This window comes from Peromyscus californicus, unplaced genomic scaffold (genome assembly GCF_007827085.1).
Source record: "Peromyscus californicus insignis strain IS unplaced genomic scaffold, ASM782708v3 Scaffold_9__1_contigs__length_137607984, whole genome shotgun sequence".
In the NCBI taxonomy this organism is placed as follows: Eukaryota; Metazoa; Chordata; class Mammalia; order Rodentia; family Cricetidae; genus Peromyscus; species Peromyscus californicus.
The window spans coordinates 99,731,587-99,758,287 of record NW_026294617.1 but is presented as its reverse complement, the minus strand read 5'-3'; the positions used below and the strand labels follow the sequence as shown (position 1 = coordinate 99,758,287).

General features: G+C 42.1%; 1 protein-coding gene across 4 annotated transcripts in view; it reads left to right on the top strand.

Moving 5' to 3' along the window:
* Nucleotides 1–6,407: 6,407 nt before the first annotated feature.
* The window catches only part of Fnbp1l (formin binding protein 1 like), an 81,932-nt gene continuing 61,638 nt past the window's right edge, over nucleotides 6,408–26,701 (top strand). For all 4 annotated transcript variants that reach the window (XM_052729993.1, XM_052729992.1, XM_052729991.1 and 1 more), the window contains exon 1: nucleotides 6,408–6,669. In XM_052729993.1, coding sequence (XP_052585953.1) covers nucleotides 6,646–6,669 — 24 coding nt within the window. In that variant the 5' untranslated portion in view covers nucleotides 6,408–6,645. The remainder of the gene's footprint in view (nucleotides 6,670–26,701) is intronic.

Below are 26,701 nucleotides of genomic sequence, written 5' to 3'. Positions count from 1 at the left end.
GATGCTAGAATGAATTCGGACTTCGGGGCCTATTGAGGTTGAATGCTTGTATGTTCTACGTAAGAAGAACATAGTTTTGGGGACCAGAATGCTCTTGTTTGAATATGTTCCTTGAGTTCCTGTATTAGAAACTAAATTCCAAGACAGGGTCATTGTCATGACTGTAATCCCAGCACTCAGAAGGCTGATACGTGAGTTTGGAGCTGCCGAGAGTTTAGAGCCATCCTTATAGTGATGTTCCAGGCCACCCCGGGCTACAGAGTGAGCCCTTGAATCACAACAAAAATAAAAGAAGAAAGAAAGAAAGTAAATCCCTAGTATAATAGTGTTGTTTCAAGACAGGGTCTCATGTAGTCCAGGGCGGCTTTAAGCTATGTGGCTGAGCATGACCTCAAACACCTGATCCTCCTGCCTCACTCTACCTCTCAAATGCTGGGATTGCAGGTGTATGCAACTACATCCAGCTCTGACTAGATTTCCTAAAAAGAACCCTGAGAACTATGTGTTGTTTTGCTAATTGATATTCATATCTTAAAATTTGTCAACACAGATTACCTTCAAACAGACGAACAAGTAGAAGAAACCATAGGAGTAGTTTAATTAACTAGTGGAGGGGCTGAAGAGAGGGCTCAATGTTAACAGCGCTTACTGATCTTGTAGAGGTCCCAAGTTCAGTTCCCAGCACCCACAAAGAGTCTCACAACTGTCTGTAACTCCAGTTTCGGGAACTGAATGCCCTCTTCTGGCCTCCAAAGGCACCAGGTGCTTCACACAGTCCGCATACATACATACATGCAAGCAAACACTCGTGCATGTTAGATGAAATACATCTTTAAAAAAATCATCAACTTGTAAAAGTTTTAAACTAGTTTAAGAAACTTCAATAGATATCCAAAGAAACCTGTAATACTTATTCTGTTGCTTCGAAAAGAATTTACCTAAATACCTAACTTTTTAAATTTTCTGAAGGTTATTTTATTTTATATGTGTTAATGTTTTACTTGCATGTAAGTGTGCACATGCCTGGTGCCCATAGAGGCCAGAAGAAGATACCTTCTGTCTTGGAACTAGTCTTATAGGTGCTGCAAGCTTCCGTGTGGGTGCTGGGAACTGAACCCAGGTCACCTGCAAGAGCAGCTAGTGCTCTTCACCAAGCTATCCCTCCAGCCCCATACTGAACTGTTCTGAAAACTGTACGGTCTGTCACAGTGTAGTAAAAAATGAGAGATAACTCACCATAGATGTGGAGAAGCAAGTTACCTCTTTGGACCTAGTCCATTTGATTATATAGTTCTTTTCTTCGTTGGGGATAAGGTCTTCTTGTATCACTCTGGCTAGCCTGGAACTTGCTGTATAGAACAGGCTGACCTTGAACTTTTGATGATCCTCTTGCCTCTGCCTCCTGAGTGCTGGGATTGCAGGGGTGCATCACCATGCACAGAAGATACATTTTTTTTTCTTTTTGCAAAGTTCCATTAGAACTATTACAGGAGATAGCTTAGCTGTATTTAATAAGGGAGAGTAGAATTCCCCAAAGGCATAGAATAGCCCTTCTGTGCACCTTGCTCTCTTTCCTCATGATTTCTCCTTACTCTAGGGAGCCACCTTCATTTAAACCATGCCCTTGAAGTTTGGGTTTCTTCCAGCTCTCAGCAGTACAGAAAGTAACGACAACTATTAACTAGCTACTGCCATTCTTTCCTTGGCTGGCATGGGTCTGGGGAGCCAGAAGCACTCCTCTCCCTGTGCAGTGCTTCATTTGAGGCTGAAAATGACTTTTGACATTCTTCCTAGTAAAGTTTAGCTCGATCTTCTGGCCTGCTGACTTAGGTAATAATTTCGTTTCTAGACACTGCCTCCGTAGGTTTTGTTCATTTGTTGAAACAGGGTCTCCTATAGCCCAGGCTGCCCTCAAACTCTTAGGTAGCCGAGGATGGCCTTGAACTATTGATGCTCCTTCTACTTTCTGAGTGGGGAACTTACAGGTGTCTTCCATCATGCACACTTTAAAAATAGTTTTTATTTTTAAAGCACAGCCTTAATAATAAATATTAAGATGTTTCTAATGAGAAAAAGTGTAGCTAGAGTTTTCCTGCCTGGCCCACAGTCAGGACAAATCTCTCTCACCTGCCAGTCCCACAGCCGCTCAGACCCAACCAAGTAAACACAGAGACTTATATTGGTTACTAACTGTATGGCCGTGGCAGGCTTCTTGCTAACTGTTCTTACAGCTTAAATTAATCCATTTCTATAAATCTATACCTTGCCAGGTGGCTCGTGGCTTACCGGCATCTTCACATGCTGTTTGTCATCGTGGTGGCTGGCAGTGTCTCTTTCACTCCGCCTTCCACTTCCCAGAATTCTCCTCTCCTTGTCCCACCAACTTCCTGCCTGGTCACTGACCAATCAGTGATTTATTTATTGACCAATCAGCAACACACTTGACACACAGCCCATCCTACAGCAAAAAAGTTAATTGCTATTTGTGCTACTTACACTTTGGGAGTAGAAATTGTGTATGCTTGGTAGCCATTCATGGAGAGGACACTGACACATACATGGTGGGGAAGCTTACTGCACTCTAGATAGTAAGGTGGCTGAGGCTTTGTTTCTTCCTACAACCAAGGGTTTGGAGGTTGGTGTGTTCGGACTAGTGAATTATTACATATTCACAATGTGACAGTGAACAACCGTGCTTTACACTCTGACTTAAAAAAAGTCACAATTTGTTCGGGGAAACTAGAATCTGGAAAGGGTATGAGATAAATGTTTAGGACATAATGAAATTATAGGGGAATAATTATTTTGTATCAATTGAAAATAAAAACTTGAAAAGTCCCCTCAGTGGAAAAAGAAATTATAAAAGGGGCTTGTGTTTAAATTGATATGTGATAAAAGGAAAAATACATCACTTGGTTTATTATGGACTGGAGTTCAAACAGAACTCCGTCCAAGTGTTTTCCATAATGTGTATCAAGGTGTTGGCATATCAGCCCTCTAGAGGCAGAGGAGGCAGGAGGATCAGGAGTTCAAGGCAGCCTTGTCTACATTAGCTATAGCTGTTGGAGGTCATCCTGGCCTATATGAGACCCTGTGGTTTTGTTTTGTTGCTTTTTAAAAGAAAGGATACAGCCGGGCGGTGGTGGCGCACGCCTTTAATCCCAGCACTCGGGAGGCAGAGCCAGGCGGATCTCTGTGAGTTCGAGGCCAGCCTGGTCTCCAAAGTGAGTTCCAGGAAAGGCGCAAAGCTACACAGAGAAACCCTGTCTCGAAAAACCAAAAAAAAAAAAAAAAAAAAAGAAAGGCTACAGTGTAAAAATGGTTAAAATCGTGAAAGAGCTTTTGTACTAATGCAAGCCTTCACAGTTTACTCATTGGAGTAAATTTGTGCAGAAAGTAGATAATTTTCCCCTTGATTCTCAGTGCTGCTTACCTTCAAAAGCCTGCAGAACGAATTAGAAACCAAGATGCAATTCACTGCCAACGGGTTAAGTAGCAAAAAGGTACAGTTGACAGAACAGAGTTTTGTTTAGGGTTCCAGGTAAGCTATAGGGAGAGCATCCAGAATAGATGATAGCCTTGTTATACTACAAAGCTATTCACAATCATGGGTTAAAACTTTAGAGATGAAAATGATGTATTTAAACTACTTAAAAATGACTGTGTGAAAAATCACAAATAGCTTGAAAGGCTACGCTGGGCTGGCAAGATAGTTGAGCAGGCAAAGGCACCTGCTGTGCAGGTCTGCAGATGAGATTTTGGTCCATGAAACCTATGTAGGGGTGAAAGGACTGACCGCACAGAGCTGTCCTCTCTCCTCCACGTGCACATTGGAACAGCTATAACCTACTTCCCAAAAAACAATAATCATAAAACAAAACAAAAAACTCCCCCACAAAACCTCTGTCATATTACATTTGCTTCTGTGTGTGTGTGTGTGTGTGTGTGTGTGTGTGTGTGTGTAAAACACCTCTGCATGGCTAAATGGCAACTATTTTAGAGATAGGGCTATAGATAGGGTATGTTTTGAACTCTGATTAATATTAATTTTTAAAACAATATATAACACTAGACATTTTTATTCCCGTGTTGTAAGAACTTGTTTGTGGGTTGTTTTTTTTTTGTGGTGCTGGAGGTCAAACCCAAGATGTTGAACACGATAGACAAGGATGCAGTGGTTAAAAATGACTGTGATAGAAGGCGTGGCCCAGATTTGAGGCGGATCTTCCTACCTTAAAAGGTTTGAATTAAAGGTGGGTTTTCCCACCTCCAATGAGTTAATTAAGAAAAATCTCACACAAGTATTCCCAGCTGCTTGGGTTTTAGTTAATTCCAGGTGTAGTCAAGTTGACAACAAAGTATAGACATCACACCAAATCTAGGATTTTTTTTCTTTTTCAGAACTACGGATTGAACCCACACACGATGGGCAAGTGTTTTACCCACATCCCCAACTCAAAACATACTTTTATTTTTAAGAAAATAAGTTTTTTCTTAAATTGTGGAGTCTTGTTCACAAGTTTTGGGAGAAGAAAAACGACTCAGCTTGTAGCCAAAGCTTTATTGGAGAATTATGTAGTCAGTATAGTTTTAATATGGCTAATAGCTTGTTTCACTCTGTTTTGTTTAGGACAGAATCTCTGCAGCCCTGGCTGTCCTGAACTCCACAGGTAAACCGGGTTGACCTTGATTGAAATCAGAGCTCCACCTCCCTCTGCCTCTCAGAGGTGTAATTTTGGTTTGAATTACGGTCCCTATATCTTACATGACTGAACTTCGGTACGGTACATCTTTGCACTGGAATAGCGCTAAAGGAGACAGTCATTTAGTAAATACTTTCCATTACTAATTAGTGTAACCTGTGATTGCTACATAAATTCATGCTATCTAGAGAGAGTGAAAGCAGAGGTGATTAGCACTGTTAGGAGACATACCTTGAAAGAATTGTTTGAACTAGAGAAATACAGAAAAATATCGGAAAGTAAATATTGTTCAGGTAATGCTTGGAAGATATCCTCTCTCACCCCCACCTCCACCCCCACCACCGCACACTCTGTAACTCAGGCTAGACTCCAACTCCAGGAGTTCCGCCTTAGCCTCTCCAGGAGGCACTAAGATTACAGGTGTGAGTCATCATACCTTGCTTTAGAGATTTTTCCAAAAGCATCTAAAAACCAGCCTTAACCTAATTAGAAGAGCGTATTCCTTTGCTCAGCCTACCACAGAAAAGGACAGCAAAGAATTTGGTGAGTGGTGGCTAGACCGCTCGCTCGAGAGCTCTGGTTGTTTGCTTGGACCTCAAGAGGGAGCGGAACTGGGCAAACAGGAAGGTTGGGGCGGAAGAAGCTGGAACACCTGTGCAGGTCCTGTGGGGAGGAGTTTCACTGCTGACACGAAACCTGTTTGTGGGGGGGACCTTGAAACATTCAGCCGTCATGACTCACGGAGGAGTACTAGTTATAGATTGAAAACGTGTGTGTGTTTTAAGCGACGAGCAATTAATACTAAAGCATATGTCAGGGAGTCGCTGAGCATACTGTGCCCGGTATCTAGGAGCACCAGCCAAATTTGCTGACTGCCAGTGGAGGCAGGCTGGGATAACTCAGCGGAGGAAAAACGAAGTGGTGGTCTGTATCCAAGACTCCTACCAGAGGCAAGAGATACCTCGGGTTCTGAACAGGTTGTTTGGCCCCAGGAGGGCGACATCGGTTCCCGGAGGTGCTCATCAACCTAGAATTCGGGCAAGCTCAATGTCTCACCTCCAGCAGGTGTCAGCCCGGTTCGCTTTACACCAAGTCTGTCTTTCACCATGGCAACTTCCCCAGATGATTACTGGATCGTTTGCCTCTTGAAAAAAAAAAATGAATAAAAAAAAGATCTCCCGAAAGAACTTACAATAAAATCCAGATGCTTTATTAAGACAGATTGAGACACGTTGCATTCACATTGGACGTTTGACCTCTACACATTTGTGTGTGGTGTGTGTGTGATTCCCAAGAACCCCAGGCTGAAGCCTCAAGCCTGGAACGCGAAGTCCCTTAACAGGAAAGATTATTTGAACTAAACACACAGCCCCTCCGCTCAAACGTTTGGACGAGGTTTCTTTGTCAGCGCTCGGCAGGGAATGCTGACGTGAGGGGGGGGGTCGCCTCCTTTGAGGGGGGCTCTCGGAGCAAGGCAGGGGCAGTGGGCGCCCTCCTCTCCTCTCCGTCTTGGAGCCGGGGTCGTGAGTGCGGCTTTCGGGACAGCGGCGGGATCGGACGCCGCCGCGGAGGGAGGGGGGGGAGGGTCCGAGGGCCGCCGGGGCGAGCCGCCTGCGGGAGACCCCGGCCAGCCCCGCCGCGCGCCGAGGGCGGGCCCGCCCGCCCCGATCCCAGGGTGCACCGCGGCCCGCCCCCTCCCCGCCGTCCCGCCTCCCCTCGGCCCCGGCCCCCTCCCTCCCGGCTGCCGGGAGGCGGGGACGCGGCGGCGGCGGCGGCGACTCGCTCCAGTCGTGTCTCTTCCCTCACTCACTGGGGAACCCGGTGGTTGGCGGCAGCTTTCGAGGCAGGGCGACTTGGCGGCCCGAGCCCGCGGAGGGAAAAGTCGGGGCGAGCGGAGCGGCGCGAACCAGCCTGCCGGCGCGAAGTCGCCTCCGGTTCCGCCATGAGCTGGGGCACCGAGCTGTGGGTGAGTGAGGGGAGCCCGGGGCGGCGGCGGGAACCCGGGGGGCGGCGCGGGGTCCCGCTCCTCTTTGTGCCGCGAGACCCCCCACCCCCCGTCCCCGGGCCGGGAGGCGACGGGGCGGCTGCCTGGGCTCCCGCCGAGGGGACCGGCTCCAGCCCTAGACGGCCGCCGCCGTCCCCTCTCCCGCCCGCGCCCGACTTGGCGGACGGGCGCCCGGCCCCGCTCCGCGCCTTTGTACCGGGCGCCCGACGGCGGGCGGGGGAGGGCGGGGGACCATTGTCCCGAAGGAGCGGCGCTCGGCTCTCCCCGCGCCGCGCGCCTGGGCGACGCCCCAGCTCCAGGTAGGGGGAGCCGGGGCGGCTTTGTTCCGAGCCCGGCCTCGGGCCAGCCAGGCCCAACCCACACGCCCATTTCCCTCTCCCGCTGCCCCCGTGCTCCGGACCGAGGGCGCCCGCCGCTCCGCGCCGGCCAGCTCCGGCTGCAGCCTCTTTGGGCTGGCGGGGCTGCTTTTGTGACCGGAATGAGGTAGAGAGAGATCGAGGAGGGGACGCTCCTCTTGCCGATTGCTTGATTTTTTTTTCCCCCTCCCGTTCTTTATTCTCACTTCTCTCGCTCTCTTTTTTTTGTCTTTCCTCCGTGCCTTTCTCGGGCGCTTGAGGCTCCAGACAATGCCCATCAGGGCCGGACCGAGGTGCGGCCGGGGGCTAAGAGGTCGGAGAATTCGCCCGGGACGCCGCCACCGCCGGAGGGTGGAGGTGTGCAGGGCAGTGATTTCTCAGGTGCGGCCGGGAAGATTGGCGGCTTGGGGGCGCTGTCTCGAGCGCCGCCTGGCCCCTGCCACTCCCCTTTTTATCCCACCTGTGCATATTTCCCGTGCCTTTGTTTGCGAAAATCTCGGGCAATCTCCGTAGAGAGAGGAGGAGAAGGAGGAGGAACAAGTTTTGAGTGTGTGCACTAACTGGGATTCGAAGCAGAGCGTTTAACTGGAAGACCGAATGTTTTCTCGTTTTCCACATGTTGTAGATTGGGGATTTTAGAAGTGACATTTAAAAGCCCGTCTAGTCACCTACTTAACCCAGCCCCAGGAATCTGACCTCTTAACACCCTGCACAAGTGTCTGCCCAGTCTGCAAACACCACTCCAAGACAAAATACCTCAGGAGCCTCACCATTCTGTTGCTTAGATAGCATTGATTGTTCTAATAATGGGGGGCATCCTTGTAAATGAATCGTGTAACATTAGTTAGATTTTCAGGCATTATTGGTCCTTTCCTGTTTGTTTGTATGTTTATTTGTTGAGACGGTCTCATAGCCTTGGCTGGCCGGGAACTCAATATATAGACCAGGCTGTCCTTGAACTCAGAGATTTACCTGCCTCTGCCTTCTGATTGCTGGGATTAAAGCTTTCCCCTTTAATTTGTACATTTTTATGGTGGATTACAATGTCATCATGTAGTGCTCATGGAAATGAGTATAGTTTTATTTTCCATTTACAGAATTTATTGTTTATCTATTTGGACCCGAGACCTCACACACGCTAGACAGGCACACTACCATCAAGTTGTATCTCCAGCCCCTTATTTTTAATTTTAAATCATGTGCTTACTTGTGTCATACTGGTGAGGAAGCCAGAAGATGGCATCAGATCCAGTGGTGCTCTAGTTACAGACAGATATGAGGCTCAGTGTGGGTGCTGGGAACCAAACTCAGTCCTCTGCAAGAGCAGCAAGTGCTGTTATCCATTGAGCCATCTCTCCAACCCCTTATTTTCCGTCTTTATAATTAGAAGAGGTTTTTATTTTTTGCCTATTCAGATGACCCAAGCACAGAGTAATCTAGAAGGTAAATAGAATGCTTTAAAAAAGTACCTATAGGAAAACCAGGAAAGAATATTACTTAAATTTAAAGAAATTCGCTTTGTATCCTACTACAGAGAAAGTTTGAAGAAAAAACAATTCTAAGTAAAACTAAATATAATTTTAAAGTATGTGTGTGTGAGTGTGTGTAGCCCATGCTAGCCCAGAAATGACAGTGCTCCTCCTTCCTTAGCCTGCAGAATACTGTGATTCCAGCTGTGAGCCACCATGCCAGGCTCAAAAGTTATTTAAACGTTAAGAATACGTTACATTCGGAAATAATTCCAGCCCTCGAGTGTGTCTTGTAATTTATTAATTTAAATATCTAAATAATTTCTCAGTAATTTGAAAAGATAAACAGAGTGATGGGAATTTAGGTTCAAATTAAAAGTTATTTTAAGGGCTGGAGAGATGGCTCAGCGGTTAAGAGCACTGGCTGCTCTTCCAGAGGTCCTGAGTTCAATTCCCAGCAACCACATGGTGGCTCACAACCATCTGTAATGAGATCTGGTGCCTCTTCTGGCCTGCAGGGATACATGCAAGCAGAGCACTGTATATATAATAAATAAATAAAAGTTATTTTAAATATAACTTGGAAATTCTTGAAAAATACTTTTTATTTTCCATTAAACTTGAGTAAGTATTTTTGGTGGTTTGAGGACTTGAGGGGAACGTTAATTATAAATTAATAATGTAGGCTCCACTATTATCAACTTAGTTTCTAAACCTTAAATAAATAGAACTTGGAATAAAGGATTGTGATTGGGAATGGAGTAAACATAAAACTTTATTGGACTTTGTTTTCAGTTTTTTAAAAAAATATTTTAAATCTGTGTGTGTGTGTGTGTGTGTGTGTGTATGCATGGGTGCCTAAGGAGACCAGAAAAGGATGTATGATTCTTTGAAGCCGGAGTTAGAGGTACTTGTGGATTGTCTGAGGTGGATAATGGGTTTTGAATTTGATCCTCTGCAGAAGCATTTATCTATCTATCTATCTATCTATCTATCTATCTATCTATCTACTTACCTTTTATTTAACCTGGTTCTGCGCATTGGATTCAGGTCTTCATACTTGCAAGGCTAACTTATCAACCCTGCCATCTTCCCAGCCTCACTTTTTTGCAGTTTTAATCCTTCTTTCTTTGGCAGGGTTTCGCATGCAGCCCAGGTTGGCCTTGAATTCAGGCCCCTGAGTAATGAGGATACAGGTGTACCCTACTACAGCTTGCTTGTTTTAATGCTTCTGAAAGTCTTATGTTAAAATTGGAAATAAAGGTATTCTATAGAATATTTGTGGCATTGGGTTGCAAAATAACAGTAACTTGCTAAGTGGATTGGAGCTGGCTTTTGTTGTGTAGTTGTGTAGTAATGCATAAAGCTTTATGCATTAATGTATTTGAGCTGTGCTTTGAGAGACTTGTAGTTTTAAGTGAGTGTTTTAAGTGAGGTAGTAACTAGAGTCACAGCCTGCATTTTCTTTTTCTTTCTAGCATGCATGGTTAGTTATGTGGGGACATCTTGGGCTTACTTACTTTGTTGACTTCTTTATTATACAAAGAATAGAGAATCGTAGTTAAATATGAATCAGTACAGATTAGCATGTATATATGTGTGTGTGTATATATATATATATATATATATATGTGTGACAAATAGACTGGATACATCACATTTATATGCTTTATTAAAATTTTGCTACCTGGGTCTGGGAAGATTGCTTAGTGGATAAAGCACTTGTTCGTTCAAGTATGAGGACTGGAGTTCTGATCCCCAAGAACTCACCCAAAAGTCAGACAGGTATGGCAGCTGTCTGAAATCCTAGTACTCAGGGCTGTCACAGGTCCCTGGAGATAAACTAGCCAGAGTTGGCCAACCCCAGATTCAACGAGAGAGAAAACTGAGAGCTGCCCTGTATTTCAGACCAAGCCATGTATAATAACTAACCTACTAAAAAGATGTGGAAAAGACTGATGTTAGGTTGTTCAAACAGATTTTAGTTTTGCTTTTCTAACTTATACAGTAATCTAGGCTTTGTGGACATATACTAAAAGAATCAATTAGAAAAATGAATCTCTAGTAGCTCATATGATTTAAGACTTTATTATTTTTTCTTTTCTGTATATAAGTGTTTGTCTACATATATATATTATATATGTAAAATATATATATATATAATATATATATGCACCAGGATGTGTTCTTGGAGGTCACAAGAGGGCATTGGATTCCCTGGAATACCGTGTGGGTGCTGGGAATTGAACCTGGGTCCTCTGGAAGAGCAGCCAGTGATCTTAACCGCTGAGCCATCTCTCCAGCCCTGAATTTAGAAGTAACACTAAAATGAGTAGAAAGTTACAACTGAAGGTTAAAACTATTAAAAAAAATGTTTACTCTGTTCAGTGTAAGGAAAGCTTTAGAAAGATTGTGTCATTTCACCTAGGTTTTAGAATAAGAAGGGTTGTTCATGTGGGGATTCTCAGGTTCCTAAAGGGCAGAGATCACGTCTTATTCATTGTTCTTTCATTGTGTGCTTCATTACTGTTTCTTTAGTTATCAGCATGCTTCTTGGCATAGAGCCTGACACTGGTAGAAACTTGAATAAATATTTTCTGGGCTGACCTGATTATAGTGGTTAGATTTGGCTTGGATTAAACGTAAGATGTCTGAAAGTAGTGAGTTGTAGACAGGGACCAGGCACAGAGGTCGGTTTGGCTGACTGCTTGATTCAGGAACTTGGTATTTGTGTGTCTGCTTATGTGTAGCTATGCATTAGCATATAATTAACCCAATTTTTGAACCATTTAAAAATCCACAGAAGGAAATCTTAGTTTGCCATGGTAGAAGGGATCTTTCTTCCCCAATTCTTTGGTGAAAGGAAGAGGCATTCCTTTAGGTTTTATTTGTTTAAATTTTTGATTTATTTATTTTTATTTTATCTGTATGAATGTTTTGCTTGCATGTATGTCTGTGCACCATGTGTGTGCCTGGGTGCTGTTAGAGGTCAGAAGTAGGCATTGAATTCCTTGAAACTGGAGTCACAGAAGTTAAAAATGGTTCTAAGTTGCCATATGGGTGCTAGGAATTGAACATTGGTCCTCTGGAAGAGCAGCCAGTGCTCTTAACCGCTGAGCCATCTCTCCAGCCCCTTCTTTAGGTTTTAGAAGATAGACATTGCATCTACTTCACCACTCCTGAAAAAATATTTGAAGAGTTGTTAGTTTCTTCAATATATTAATATGTTATGGATTCTGAAACCAGCTGTAACTTTTAATATGTATGATTACCACAGCTTGTTAATACTATCACTCCTCGTCTCTCTCCTCATCTGTCATTTAGTGTTTTTACTTCCATCTCACTGTAGTTACCAGAGCTGTTTCTGGAAGTGAAAGACTATTCAATGGGAAAAGGCAGTAAGTTTGATTGTGCTGCTTTGCTCTATTAAGAGTTTTGTGAGCTGATTTATGCACTAAGAATATGTGTGTGTGTGTGTGTGTGTGTGTGTGTGTGTGTGTGTGTAAAATCTTGTTCTTGAATGAGACACCACTCTAATTAATGATAGAATGATAAATGCTTTAAGTTGCAAATTGTGCTTTGAAAATAATCTATTGGGACTACACATCATTTTAATATTGTCATTCATGCTTTTCAGTATTTTCTTTTGTTCCTAAAATAACATTGTGGTAAAATTTGTGATTGCTTTTGCATAATTTTCACTGACTAGTTCTTTGAAGCATTCTTTATAGTATAAAGGGATGCTATTAGGCATTATAAGATATCTGACTGCTTTGTAAATGTGGGATTCAGCATTTAGGATTTGTATGGAGAGCTGTTGAGAAAGACATAGTGAGAAATGTTTTATATAAAATATCCCCATTGAATCCAAGCTAATATTAATATTTAGGGTTTAGGAGCAGTTTTTCCTTGTTTGAGACATAATCTTGTGCAATTCTCTATTGTAGCTGAGGCTGACTTGGATTCTAAGTCTGCCTCCTTCAGCTCCCAGGTGCTGGGATTACAGGTGTTCACTGTTCTGCTTGGCTTCTCTTTAATTTCTTGAGAGAACGCTAATCAGCAGTCTTTAAAACACCTGATGAGGGGCTGGAGACGTGGCTCCAGAGTGTTTGCCTAGTAGCTTGGGTTCGATTCTAGCACTCGGTGTGAAAGTCTCTTATATGTTTATTATAATTTGAAAAGCACACTTTATCATCATTTTCAGCACATTAGAATTTTAATTTATGTTTGTACCTATTTTGTTTCTGCTTTTCTAGACATGCAGCTGGCTTGTAGTAAGCACTCAGATACTTCTTGACTTGGAGGAATTCAGTGGATTGCTGTAACTTTGTAATTAATTTATGCTTTGGATACTAAGGTAGTTTTTATTTCCTGGTTGTGTAATTCGTTGGCCTTCCCTGGGTTCTGCATCAATGTAGTCAGCCATCTGTGGTTTGAAAATGTTTAAAAAAGATTGTGTCTGTATGGAACACTAAAAACCACTACCTCAACCCTCCTCCCAGTTTATTGTTCCCTAAGCCATGTAGTATAACCGCTGTTTACATAGCATTTATATTGTATTAGGTATCATTTGTAGTCTAGAGATATTTTAAAGTATGTGGACAATTTGTCAGGATTGCTCAGGGTATACCAGATATGGGTCCACCTTGTGGAAGGGACTTACACACTCATAGAGTTTCTTTCTGTGAGCAGTACTGGGTTCAGTCCCCTATGGATTCTGAGGGAGAGCTACACCTGTTGTATCTGTTGTAGCCTTAGGATCCTTTTCATAGCTTGGAAATAAAACCAGCTGCATCTTTTCATATGAAAATGTTCTCAGTTTATTTAGATCTGGGAGTCTTGTTTCCTGATTATTTGAGTACAATTGATTATCTTTAATAGCATACTTTTTGGGCTGTTCCGATTCTAAAAGGGAGAGAACTCTGAGCACCCAGTTTCTTGTCACATGCTCCTACAGTTGACATGTCCTCCTGTATTTGTTTCTTCCATCTTGACCCGAGATCTGTAAGAACTGTCCATCTATGGACTTTTACTTTCTTTTGCCCTGTTTAGGGTCACCACCAATCTGGGACCATTTTAAACCGAGTTTAAGGTTTTGAAATTCACTTGCGTGGTTGTTGAATTTGCTTTCTCTTCTCCTATCTCTTGTTATTTTATTAAAACAAAGATCTAATTTTTCAAAATTGTCAAACTTCCTAGGACAGAGGTAGCTTTCAAATGCATTCATTCATTTCTGGATGTTCATTTCTATTTTACTTATGACCTTGTAATTCCATACTATTTTGTTTTTAGTGACTTTTCTTTGTCCTCTGACAAAGTACCAGACAGAATCAATTTAAGGGAGAAAGATTTGTTTTGGCTCCTTCTTCACAGGGTCCTGGCCATGGGAGGGAGGACATGGTGGCTGAGGCAGCTCTTGTCAGTGGTGCTGGGAGATTATGGTGTGTATGGTTTGCTTTGTCTCTGGCTCAGTAAGCAGTCCCCTGGAGGTGGGGCAGGCTGTAAACTCTTCAAGATCTGCCTCTGAGTGACCCACTTCCTCCAGCTAGACGCCACTCCTACTTCTCAAAACAGTACCACCAACTGGGGGCCGAGTTTTCAAATACATGAACCGTGTGAGACGTTTCACATTTAAACCACAACACCGTGACTTGTCTTTGTTGCTTTAGCTTATTGAAATACATTTTATCCACATTTTCATCTAGACTATCCAGTGGAATAGTGATACTGAACTAAATAACCTAGTTTGGCATTATTGGAAGCCAGGATGTTCTTATATTGAAATTTTAACATTTGCTATTATGTTCTTAATAGGTAAGAGCTGATTTATTGTGTATTTTGTTTTCTGAATGTACTTTTTTTTTTTTTTTCCTTTTTGGATACATACAAGATCTCTTGTAACTTTTAGGCTGGCCTCAAACTTGTTACACAGCAAAGATGGGCCTTGAATGTCTAATCCTCCTGCCTTCTACTTCCTGATATGAGATTGTGGACATCTACCCCTACTCTTGGTTTGTACAGTGCTGTGGACTAAAGCTAGGACTTTGTGCATTCTAGGCCAGCATTCTACCAGCTGAGCTACATCCCCAGTTCTGAATGCACTTCTTTAATAGGATTGTCAGTTTGTATCTTAGAGGATAGTCTCTAGGACACTTTGTTGTCTAGATCAGTGTTCTTAACCTTCCTAATGCTGCAACCCTTTCATATAGTGCATGCTATGGTGATCTCCAACCATAAACTTGTTTTTACTACTTCATAATTATAATTTTGCTACTGCTATGAATTGTAATGTAAATATTGGTGTTTTCCAATGGTCCTAGGCGACCCCTGTGAAAGGGTCATTTGACCCCCAAAGGGATTGAGATCCACAGGTTGAGAACTGCTGAGAACTGCTGGTTTAGATGGAAGATAGTTTTTTTTGTTTTTTGTGTTTTGCTTTTTTAAAGAAAACCTCACTAGACCCTTATTTCATACCATAACCCCTCCCCGCAAAAAAACCAACAACCCTAAAAACAACAAGACCAAATGGATTAAAGACCTAAATGGAAGACCTGAAACTTTAAAAATACTAGAAGAAAACAAAGACAGCTCCATAATAACATTGGTCTTGACAAAGATTTTTTTGTTAATATGACCCCAAAAGTGTTCGTAGCAAAGGCAACAATAGGCACAAATGGAGTTACATTAAACTGAAAAGCATCTACACAACAAAGGAAACAAGATTACTTTTTGTAATCTATATCTGATAAGGCATATAGTCTCAAGATAATACATAACATGATCTTAGACATAGGCAAACGGGTTTGTGGAAATGGCTTAGGGAACAAAGTGCTTGCTGTATGCTGAGGACCTGAGTTTGAATCTTTCCTTGTAAAGTATGTATCTGAAGTCTTGGTGCTCTTATGCAGAGATGGGAAGTGGAAGTAGGAGAACCCTGGACATGCACAAGGCAGATAATGTGATGTATGCAGCAGTGAGAAACAAAGAGACCCTGCCTCAAAGTAGAAGACAAGGACTTCTGCCTGAGATTGTCTTCTCACCTCCATATATGTGCACACACATACATGCACACACATCCTGACATACACGTGTGCATGCAGATCTGAATAAGCATTAATGAGAAGACCAACAAGTACGGAAACATGTTCAGTGTCACTACTCATCAGGAGAATGCAGATTGAAATCACAGTGAAATACCACCTCATATCTCATGAAAAGTGGCTTTTAGCAAAATGATGAAAAGTTAGTTTTGGTGAACATGTAAGAAAAGAGAACTCTTGTGTACGTTTGGTGGAAAAAGTATGGAAGTTCCTAAAGATTTTTTTTTTTTGGTTTTTCGAGACAGGGTTTCTCTGTGTAGCTTTGCGCCTTTCCTGGAACTCACTTGGTAGCCCAGGCTGGCCTCGAACTCACAGAGATCCGCCTGGCTCTGCCTCCCGAGTGCTGGGATTAAAGGCGTCCTAAAGATTTTTAACTAGACTTCATATGGTCCAAAAATCTCACTCTTGGGTATATAGCTAAAGCATATGATGAGAGCGTGTTGAAGAGATGACTATTCTCTATTGCAGTGTTACTCACAATAGTCAAAATATAGTAAATATAGTTGGTTGGTTGTTTCCTTCCCCCAAACTCTAGTTGAAACTAATCTCAAACACAACAGTATTTAGAAGTGGGATCTTTAGGAGATGATTAGGCCATGAAGACATTGCCTTCAAGAATGGGATTGGAGCCCTTATAAAGGACTTGAAGGAAAGAGTTTCCCCTCATTGCTTCTCCTACGTCATCATGTGATAACACAGCATGCTTGGAAGCAGAGAGCAGTTTCAGCAGGCACCAGAACTGTGAGAAGTCAATACTGTTTTTTGTTTTTTTTTAAAGATACAGTTTATTATTTCATGTGTATGAGTATTTTACTTGTATGTATGTGGGTACCTGGTGCCTGTAGAGGTTAGAAGAGAGCATAAGATACCCTGGGACTGGAGTCACAGGTGGTTGTGAGTCACCATGTAGGTGATAGGAATTGAGCCTGGCTTATCTGCAGAGCAACAAGTGTTCTTAACCACTGAACCATCTCTAGCCCTCAATTCTGTTCTTACTATAAATTACTCAATCTGCACACTTGCCGTCAACCTGTAGGCTCTACATTTAGACATGAATATGTGTGTGTACCTGCACTGGATCTCCCCAATCTCCCTGCTTCCTCCTCCCTTCCTCACTCCTTTCTTCCCTTCTTCTCTCCCTCCCTCCCTTTTACTCCCTCACAAATTCCATGTGCCTTATCTGTTTATTGCTTTCCTTATCAGTGGTCTGTTTGCTGTGCTTTTTTTTTCTGTCATGTCGGAAGAGGAGATAATATTCATGAAAGTCAGTTCTGTATTTTCTCCTCTTCTACCTACAGCCTTAGGAAACCATTCAGCTGTCTTTGCAGATTTATCTGTTATGGACATTTCATATAAACAGAGTCAGAGAATATGTAGTTACTGCTGATGGGCCATGTTTCAGTTAGCATAATGATTTCAAAGGTCATCCACGTTGTAGCGTTTATCAGTGTTGGGTTCCTTTTATCAAATAATATTCCATTACATGCATGTGTACATTTTATTAATCCGTTGGGTCATTTCTACTCTTCTGTTATGAATAATTCTGCTATGAAGACTTGTGCACAAAAAGTTATTCCACGGCAGTCATCTACCTTAAGTTTTTAACATTAATTTTTTTTACAAGGAGAGGAGCCATAGGTCAGTTCTTTTCTTTCACAGTGTGGGTTCTGGGGATTGAACTCAGATCATCAGACTTAGTGGCACGTGCCTTTACCTGCTAAGCCATCTCACTGGCCTTCATCTGCCTTTTTTTTTTTTTAATGGTTTTAGTTTAATATTTTATTCTTATTTGTAATTATGTATGTCTGTATATAGGCGTGCAGGTGCCCACAGATGCCAGAGAGGATGTCCGAGCTGGAGTTGCTGGTTGTGAGCCATCCAGTGTGGATGCTGTGAACTGAAATTAGAGTCCTCTGAAAGAGCAGTATGCATTCTTCTGAGCCTTCGCTCCAGCCCTTCATCTGCTTATAGCCATAGCTATCGTAGTGTATAAAAGTAGTACCTCATTGTGAATTGGATTTGTGTTTATCAGGTGACAAATGGTGTTGAGCACCTTTTTGAAATGTTGTATTTATTTATATTTTATGCATTTGGATGTTTTGCCTGCAAGTATTTATTATGTGTACCATACGCATGCAGTGTCCACATAGGCCCTCAGATCCCCTGGAACTGGAATTATAGAGATTGTGAGCCACTATGTGGGTGCTAAGAGTTAAACTGGAGTCCTCTGGAAGAGCAACCAGGGCTCTTAATTACTGGGCCATCTCTCCAGCCCCTGAGCATCTTTTTCTGTACCTGTTTCCTGTGGTGTATTTTTTCCCCAGTACTGTGACTGGAACCCAGAGCTTTAGGGGGAAAAATCTATTCACCTCAGTTAACTTAAATATGGGAAAGTTCACCTTAAATTCCTGTAGTAGTGTGTATTAGGAGAATAACTGGTATTGACAGAAAAGTAAAATGTGGATGAAGCCAGAAGTCTGAGGGCCTATGAAGAACCTTGACAGCATACTAAAGTCGAATTAAGAGGATAAATTTGGTCTTGGTAGCATAGCAGTCTGTCAGTTTACTATAAAGAAGACAGTAATAGCTGGGCGGTGGTGGCCAGCCTGGTCTACAGAGCAAGATCCAGGACAGGCACCAAAACAACATGGAGAAACCCTGTCTCGAAACACACACACACACACACACACACAAAAAAAAAAAAAAAAAAAAAAAAAGAGAAAAGGAAGATAGTGATAATGCTGCCCACTATGTTCTAGTGCTCTCTTAAGATACTCATGGGAAACATTTTTCATTAAAAAAGTTTTTTTTTTACTTTTAGTTTATGTGTATGACTGTTTTGCCTGTGTTTATATGCACCACATGTGTGCACTGTCCACGGAGGTCAGAAGAGGGCATTGGAACCTGGAATTGGAGGTGTACATGGCTATGAGCTGTCCAATGTTGATGCTGGGAACCAAACTTGGGTACTCTGGAAAAGCAGCCGCACTCTTAACTGCTGAGCCATATCTCTCCAGTCCTAATGTCTTGCTTGAGTTTAGCATATCTTTGAACAGGCATCACATCAGTCATGGCCCTGGAAGCATAGGCAGGTGGATCTCTCTGAGTTTGAGGCCAGCCTGGTCTACAAAACGAGTTCCAGGACAGTTAGGACTGTTACACAGAGAAACCCTGTCTCAGAGGGAAAAAAAAGTCATGGCCCCAGTAGGAAAATGCACACTTAAAAGGCTAGTGGAAGAATTGTGGTAGGTTGTTTTTGCTCTTTGGCTCTTTACTCCTTGTGCGGGGAGGGTGGGGAGCTGCCACCCAGCTCCCAAATAAATACATGGAGTCTTATTGCTTATAAATCCCTGGCCTTAGCTTGGCTTGTTTCTATCCAGCTTTTCTTAAATTATCCCAGCTGCCTTTTGTTCTGGGCTACTCTCTTTCTATATACCTTTCTTGTTTTCTTACTCCATTGTGGGTTGTGTAGCTGGGTGGTTGGCCCCTGGTGTCCTCCTCCTCCTCTTGCTTTTCCCAGATTTCTCCTCCTATTTATTCTTTCTGCCTGCCAGCCTTGCCTATTCTTATTTCTGCCTTGCTATTGGTTGTTCAGCTCTTTATTAGACCAATTAGGTGTTTTAGACAGGCTAAGTAACACAGCTTCACAGAGTTAAACAAATGCAACATAAAAGAATGCAACATATCTTTGCATTATTAAAACAAAAATTCCACAGCATAAACAAATGTAACACATCTTCAGTTAATATCCCACAACAAACAATGTTTAATAAAGACATTTTTGGTTTTTTGAGATGGTCTCATGTTACCTACGCTGGGTTTGAACTTGCTCTGTAGTCAGTTGAACTGATCTTGAAGCCTCCACTTCAACTTACATTACAGGAGTGCACCACCGTGCCTAGCAATGAAGAAAAAGTACCAACGGTACATTACCAGTATAGTTGTCATGGTAACAGTGTGGAACTATTGCTCCTTAGGCCTTAAAGGCAGCAGAGGGAAATGGTTGCCAGGCTCCTACATAGTTTGGACTGAAGTGTACCTGATAGGATCTATGACTTTAAGTAGAGGAACATAGGAAACTTGTAGGTTCCTGATAGGCACAGTGCCAGAGAACGAAGAACCTTGGCCTCACTTTCGTCCTGTTTGTCTCTCCTGTAGCCGGAGCCTAAGGAAGAGTTAGAAAACAAGAGAATCCACTGATGCAGTCTGGTGGGGTCCAGAGGAGTGCTGATAGAGAGTGATTCTAGAGAGGCAGATTGGTACAGAGCAGAGACATTGCTCTGAGAGAATTTTTATCCAGCAGAGGAGATTGTGTGTTGGAAGCCTGAGACCGACATTGGGTGTGTCTTCCCTATTGCATTCTGTGAGTTCTCTACTTCTGTTTTCTGAGACAGAGGCAGGCTGCCATGTTTGCCCGGCTTTTTCCTACATGGCTATGGAGAGCAGTTGATCTCCAGTACTTACACTGCATATGCTTTATCCACTGAGCTGCCTCCCTCGCCCAGAAATCAGTGCTTTTAACTACTCTATCACCGTACATGATCACTTTTGAATTTTGAAATGATTGGTCTAGAAAATGTGAAATTTGGGTTCAAGGATCAATAGACTAGACATTGAGAAATAAGATAGTACTGCAGTATCCCAAACGGTGGTTGTCTCTTGAAAGTAAGTGATGGGGGGGAGATGCAGAGAATAGATGGTTTATTATACAAAGTGAGTGTCCTGTGAGTAGATGGAAAATGAACTCTGACTTGCGTATATGTGTGCTGCCTCAGTATCTGGTTTTTATAAGGAACAACTGCTGAATGACCTGTTGGAATAAAAACTCCAAGGCAGATATCTTACATATATAGTAGATGTTGGTTTATGTACTAACACGCATCCTTATGTGTGTTCATCCTTCAGACTTCTTGGTACACCCAATATTGTAAAGTTCTGGTTCTTGTTAAGCCTTTAAATATACAAAGCAAGTTATAGTGCAAAGCTGTTACTGCCCCTAGATATGAAAGTAAAGGAAGCGTGCTCTAAATTTGAGTGGATTAAAAGAAGACACTACTTACTCTAAAACTGAAGGTTTTACTATTAGTAATAAAGGTGGATGAGCAGAGAATAAATTCTTTGGTTTAATTTGAAAAAAAATCCATATTTCTATTTTAGATATCCTACTATAACCATATCTTGCCTTAATGTATTTTGTGGTTATAATGTTTTATCTTTGAAATTTAAAAGCAATAAAATCTTAATAATAATTTTAATATTCTGCCTCATCTGTTTCTTCAATCAATTTTAATCCTTTCTGTAATTCTAAATACCATTATAAGTACAGACCATCTAATTATTTCATTGTCAGAAACAGACTTCCTTTTTTCTGGTACTGGGAGTTGAATCCAGGTTCTTGTAAAGGCTAGACAAGCACTCTATCACTGAGTTACATCTCCAGCTTCTTTCTACTTTTTTAAAATTTGCTAGTTTCTTACTAAGTTGTCTAGGCTGGTCTTGAACTTGTGACTCTACCACCTAAGTCCCTGGAGTGGCTGGGATATTCTTTACCGTGTGGCACCAGGCTGTTACAAACATGTCTGTTTGAATGCATTTTTACTTTTGAAAATTTCTAGGACATACACTTACTCAACTTTGGTTTAGAATTTGCAAGTGGTGTGAATTAAGAATATTTTCAGCAGCTTGGTCTACAAAGTTACTTCCAGGACAGTGTAGTGGGTAGCTGTTCTAGCTATGACCTTGAAGCACTGTCCCTAGTGAGGCAGCAGGTAACTGCTACACCTGCCTATGACCTTGAAGTACATGCCCTTGGGGTGTGGCCACTCAGGACCCTTAAGACCTGGGATGCACATGTGCTGCGCTCTCTTCACTCCCTTGTAGTTTGGATGCTGGGATTGACCAGGCAGATCTTGGAAGAAGATCAGCCTGGGACAAAGCTCAGCTTTCCCAGACCCTACAACAAATACCTGTGCTGTAGTGAGTTACCCCCTAATAAATTCCTTTGCTCATTAAATAGACTTTGTGGATTTCTCCTCGCTTTATCTGATGATCAACGTGGACTGTTACCCAGAGAAATCCTGTTTCGGGGGATGGGAGGGTCAGTTAGGGACAAGTAGGGGATGCAAAATGGAATCTAAAGTGAGTTGCAGGAACTTTCCCCTTCTCTTTTACTGTCTGAGTAGTTGAGGGGAGATTGTACAATGTTGGTTTCTTCACAAGGTTAGAAGAGGTAATACCCTAAATCAGGGTTTGAGAATTTGAATTTTAAGGATGTCAGGAGTGGGAATGGTAAGCCAGGGCTCAAGTAAGAATAGGACAACTTCCACATGACACTGTGGAATGTCAGACCATGAGGTTGATGAGAGTAACCAGTGCAGTATATTGGAATCCAAGTGAGATGAGGAAGGAAGGCATCCATACATGAAGCCAGCTTCAAAGTAGTGGAACTAGCTGGTGAGAGAAATGGATGGATGGATGGATGGATGGATGGATGGATGGATGGATGGATGGGAGGAAACAGTGGTATCAGCCTGATGGAGAAGGCCATAGTAGGAGCAACATATGACCTGAGCACAGTGAAGAAAGTATCCGAGTGGGGAGTATCACCAGTGGCACTTGGAGATTGGTGTTACACACTGGGGATTGTTCAAATGAGTAACTGTGTTAGGGATTTTAAAAGAACAACAAAACAAAACAAAAAAACAGACCTTTTTTTTTACTTTTGGAGAATGGAATTACCAATATTCAAAGTGATGGTGTTAGATTGGAATTGGAGATTTTGGTGTAAACACTTTATATACATACACGCACACATACAGCAATAAAAAGGTAAATAAATGTGTGTGTTGTGTCTTTATTTGTACTCTGTTTTTTGACAGGCTTTGTAAATGAGATACCTCAAATAGCAGTAAGCATACATAGCATTAAAATTTTGGCTTCTGAACACCTTTATTCACTAAAAAGGAAATAGGACTTTCTGGTTTTTGTTGTTGTTGTTTTGAGATATAGTTGATGCCAAGTTAGTGCAGGAAAAATGCAATGTGTCCCTAAAATGTAGAATCTTAGTTCAGAAACTAAAAGTGCTTAAAGAATGGTGGAGATGTGTTTTTAAAAAAAGGCATCTTAAGATAACACCTTAATCAAGTGATCAGTCAACATCACGAGTAATAGGATAGTCTAAATCATGTGCCACCTCACTGGATGCAGTACAAAGGCACAGGATGTTTGTAGCCCCAGAAACACAATCAGGGTTATATGAAGTATCAGACAACCTAAAGTTGATGGCTATTTTACAGAAAGATTAGCTCGTAAACTTCAGAAATGAGAAGGCCATGAAAGTTAGGAAAGACAAGAATGATTTCCGATGGAAGAAGTCTTAAGCATGCCAGTAACCATGACATACTCTAGAACCGATTTTTATTTTTTTTCCTGTAAAGGAAAACTAAAGTAATACTAAAACTTAAATAGATCTGAAAATTAAGTGGTGGGATAGAATCAGTGTTAATGTCTTTATCTTGATTATATATTTGTTATGTAGAAGATCTTTTTGTATAAACTATTGTATTAGCTACTTTTCAATTGCTTTGATAAAACACCATGACCAAGGTGTTTTAGAAAAGAAAGTCCTTAATTGGCTTTACAGTTCCAAAGTGTTGAAGTCTGTGATGTCTCAGCTGTTCTTGCTACCATGCCTTAGCTCGTATCTCAAACCACAAGCAGGAGGTAGAGAAAGCACACTGGGAATGATGTCAGTCTTTTGAACTCCCAAAGCCTGCCTCCAGTGACATATCTCCTACAAGGCCACACCTCTCAAGGCTTCACAGACAGTTCCATCTGGTATTGAAATATATAGGCCTATGGGGCACATTCTCATTCAGACCACCAGATAGACACAAAAGCGTTTGGGGGTAAGAAAAAATTAAATGCAACATATAAAAAGTAATTTGAGAATAATCTTTTGGGCATATTAGAGTATTATGTATTTACTCAGGGCCAGAAGTAGAACTCGGGTCCCATTCTTTGTACCAAAAATCATGTAACAAGAGTGAGTAGGTTAAAATAATTAAAGAAAAATAAAAAATAAATTATAAAACAGATATGATTATTACTTGTCAATTTTATAGGATTTAAAATTACCATGGAAACACCTCTGTATGTGACTACAAGGTGTTACCCCAAAGGTTTAACTGACATTCTGTAATGTAGGTAATACCATTCTGTTGTGTGTGTTCCCAGTTGAACGGGAAGGAGATTTAATGTGGCCCGCTGTTCAGGTTCCTGCCACAGTGGCTTCCCTCCCATAATGGACTGTACTCTCAAAGTTGGAGCCAACCCTTCTTTAACTGCTCTTATCAGGCAGTTTGTTACAGAAAGGACCTGAGTAACTAGGATAATGGCCTAAGTAACTAGGTTAACCAGAAGGAAAGAGCTTCAACAAAGCCGGAGTACCACCTCATTCTCATTTTTAAAGCTGATTGGAGGTCTTGGGGGTTGGATGGAATAGGGTGTGGATGGGAGAGTTAGTCCGTTTTCATAACTTCTGCCAAGCTACCTAACTCATCAGATAGATGTAAATACTTGTATATGTATCCTCTATATGATATAATTCATTAATGATAATTTCTTAATTGTAAATGTTAAAGCCTTCTGATGATACTAATGAAAGTAAGACATCACGTATTGTCTGGGTCAACTCTGCTTCTTCCAAAGCAGCATATATGGGTAGAACTAAATTATCTCCACATTTAACCATAATTACATGGTAAGAGTAGCATGAGGTCACTCCTTGGAATTGTTCCCAAGAATATACTAACAGCTAAGTATCCCTTCAGATTAGATTAGCACCAGGAAGCCTATTTGATTTCTAAATAATAAATGTAGCTTAAGAGTATTTACTTAAGTAAGTGGACTGAGTTGAAGCAAGAAAACGGGAAATTAAGACTCAGGTCTTTGATTCAGTTGCATTACTTAGCTCTGTTACCTTGGGCAAATAGTTTCTGTGCTTCAGTTTCCTTCTCCACAAACACTGATATTTAAAGTCCTTTCTAGCCATTAAAGGCCTGTGATTAGAATTTATACTTACTTTGCACTTACCGGGGAGATTAAGAATCTCTTTTGGAAAGGGAAAAGGGAAAGCCAGGCCAGAGTGAAAAAGAAAATGAACCCAACTGAGAATGCCAAGAAATCAAAGAGGAACCTGCAGAAGGAAGCTAGCACTGTTCTGGAGAGTTTCCGTGTTAAAAATACAAAGCATACACATAAAGACCAGTTCTACTCTTGGCTTCTCTGTCTGCTGATTATGTTCTCTGGTCTCAGGGTAAAATGTCAGCTCCAAGGAAATGATTCAGTAGTCTCTTACTATCTGTGGTTTTATTTTCTACAATTTCACTTACCCAAGGTCGGCCGTGGGCTGAGGTATTAAATGGGAAAACTCCAGAAATAAACTATCTGTAAATTCTGAGTAGTGTGCCCGCCTGCAGGGTAGTAAGTAGTTGGAAGTATCCCTTTGTCTCGAATACCCATGCTATTTATGCTGCCCACCCTTTGAGCTACATACCACTTAATAACTTCATACTATCTTTGCCCTGCAGTGTTTATGTTCAGGGAAACAAAAAGGATGAACATCTATAAAGTGTTTCCTTTAGGGGAGAGATGAATTTTCAGTAAAGAAGCAGGGGGAAAATATGTCCTGAGATTGCTAAGATATACAGCACAGTAAGGGTGGGGGTTTTTTGTTTCTTGTTTTTTGTTTTGTTTTGTTTTTTGAGAGAGGAGTGTGGGGATCACATACATTTTATTGTGTGTGTAGGTGCACATGTATGTGCATGTGGTGGTCAGAGGACAATCTCAAGTGTCATTCCTCAAATTTTTCCACCTTTTGTGCAAAATAGAGTCTCTCTCACTAGCCTAGAACTTTGCCCAGTAGGCTACACTAGCAGACTAGCTGACTTGGAGGGATCTACCTGGGAGCATGTGGTTTGAGAAAACATGGCCCCCAAAGGGAGTGTCACTCTTAGGAGGTGTGGCCTTGTTGGAGGAAGTGTGTCACTGTGGAGGTGGGCTTTGAGGTCTCATATAGGTTTAAGCCGTACCCACTATCCCAGACCACTTCCTGTTGCCTGTGAGTCATGATGTAAGAACTCTCAGCTCCTTCTCTAGCCCCATTTCTGCCTGTATGCTGCCTTGCTTTCCTCCATGTCGATAATGGGCTAAACCTCTAAACTGTAAGTGAGCCATGTTTTCCTTTAGAAGAGTTGCCATGGTCATGGTGTCTCTTCACAGCAATAGAAACCCTCACTGAGACAGTCCACTTTCCATCTTGCCATTGCAGGAATTAGAAGCACATACCATTACACACCCTGGCTTTGTATGCGAGTTCTGGAGATTGAGCTCTGGTCTTCGTGCCTGTGAGAACTACCTTCCTAGCTTCCCTCCTCTTTTGGAGTCAGTTTCTGTAAGACAAATTGCTAAACGGTCTTATTAATAAAAAACCCGGAGCCAGATATTGGGGTGAAAACTGAGAGACCAGAGGAATAGGACAAGCCACAGCCAACCTCACCTTACCAACACCTCAGCCTCCAGAGAGAGCTACTTCCTGTATGCTCATGCCTGTATACCTTTCTGTGTCCTGCCATCTTACTTCCTCTCTCTGCCCAGCTACATCACTTCCTTTTTCCACCCAGCTCTATCACTTCCTGTTTGTCTTTACAGACCTCCAGACCTTTATGGTTAACTAGCCCTGGGATTAAAGGCGTGTACCACCATGCCTGGCCCTGTTCCCAGTGTGGCCTTGAACTGACAGAGATCCGGATCTCTGGCTCCCAAATACTAGGATTAAAGGCGTGTGCTATCACTACCTGACCTCTGTGTTTAATGTAGTGACTGGCTTTTTCCTCTGATCCCCAGATAAGCTTTATTGGGGTGCACAAAAAATATCACCACAAGTCTCACTCTGTAGTTCAGGCTGGCCTCGTTTGCAGTGCTGCCTTAGCCCCCCAAGTGCTGGGATCATAGCCATTACAGCCTTGCTGTACTTTTGTTGGTATATTATTGTAGTTTAAATTATGTG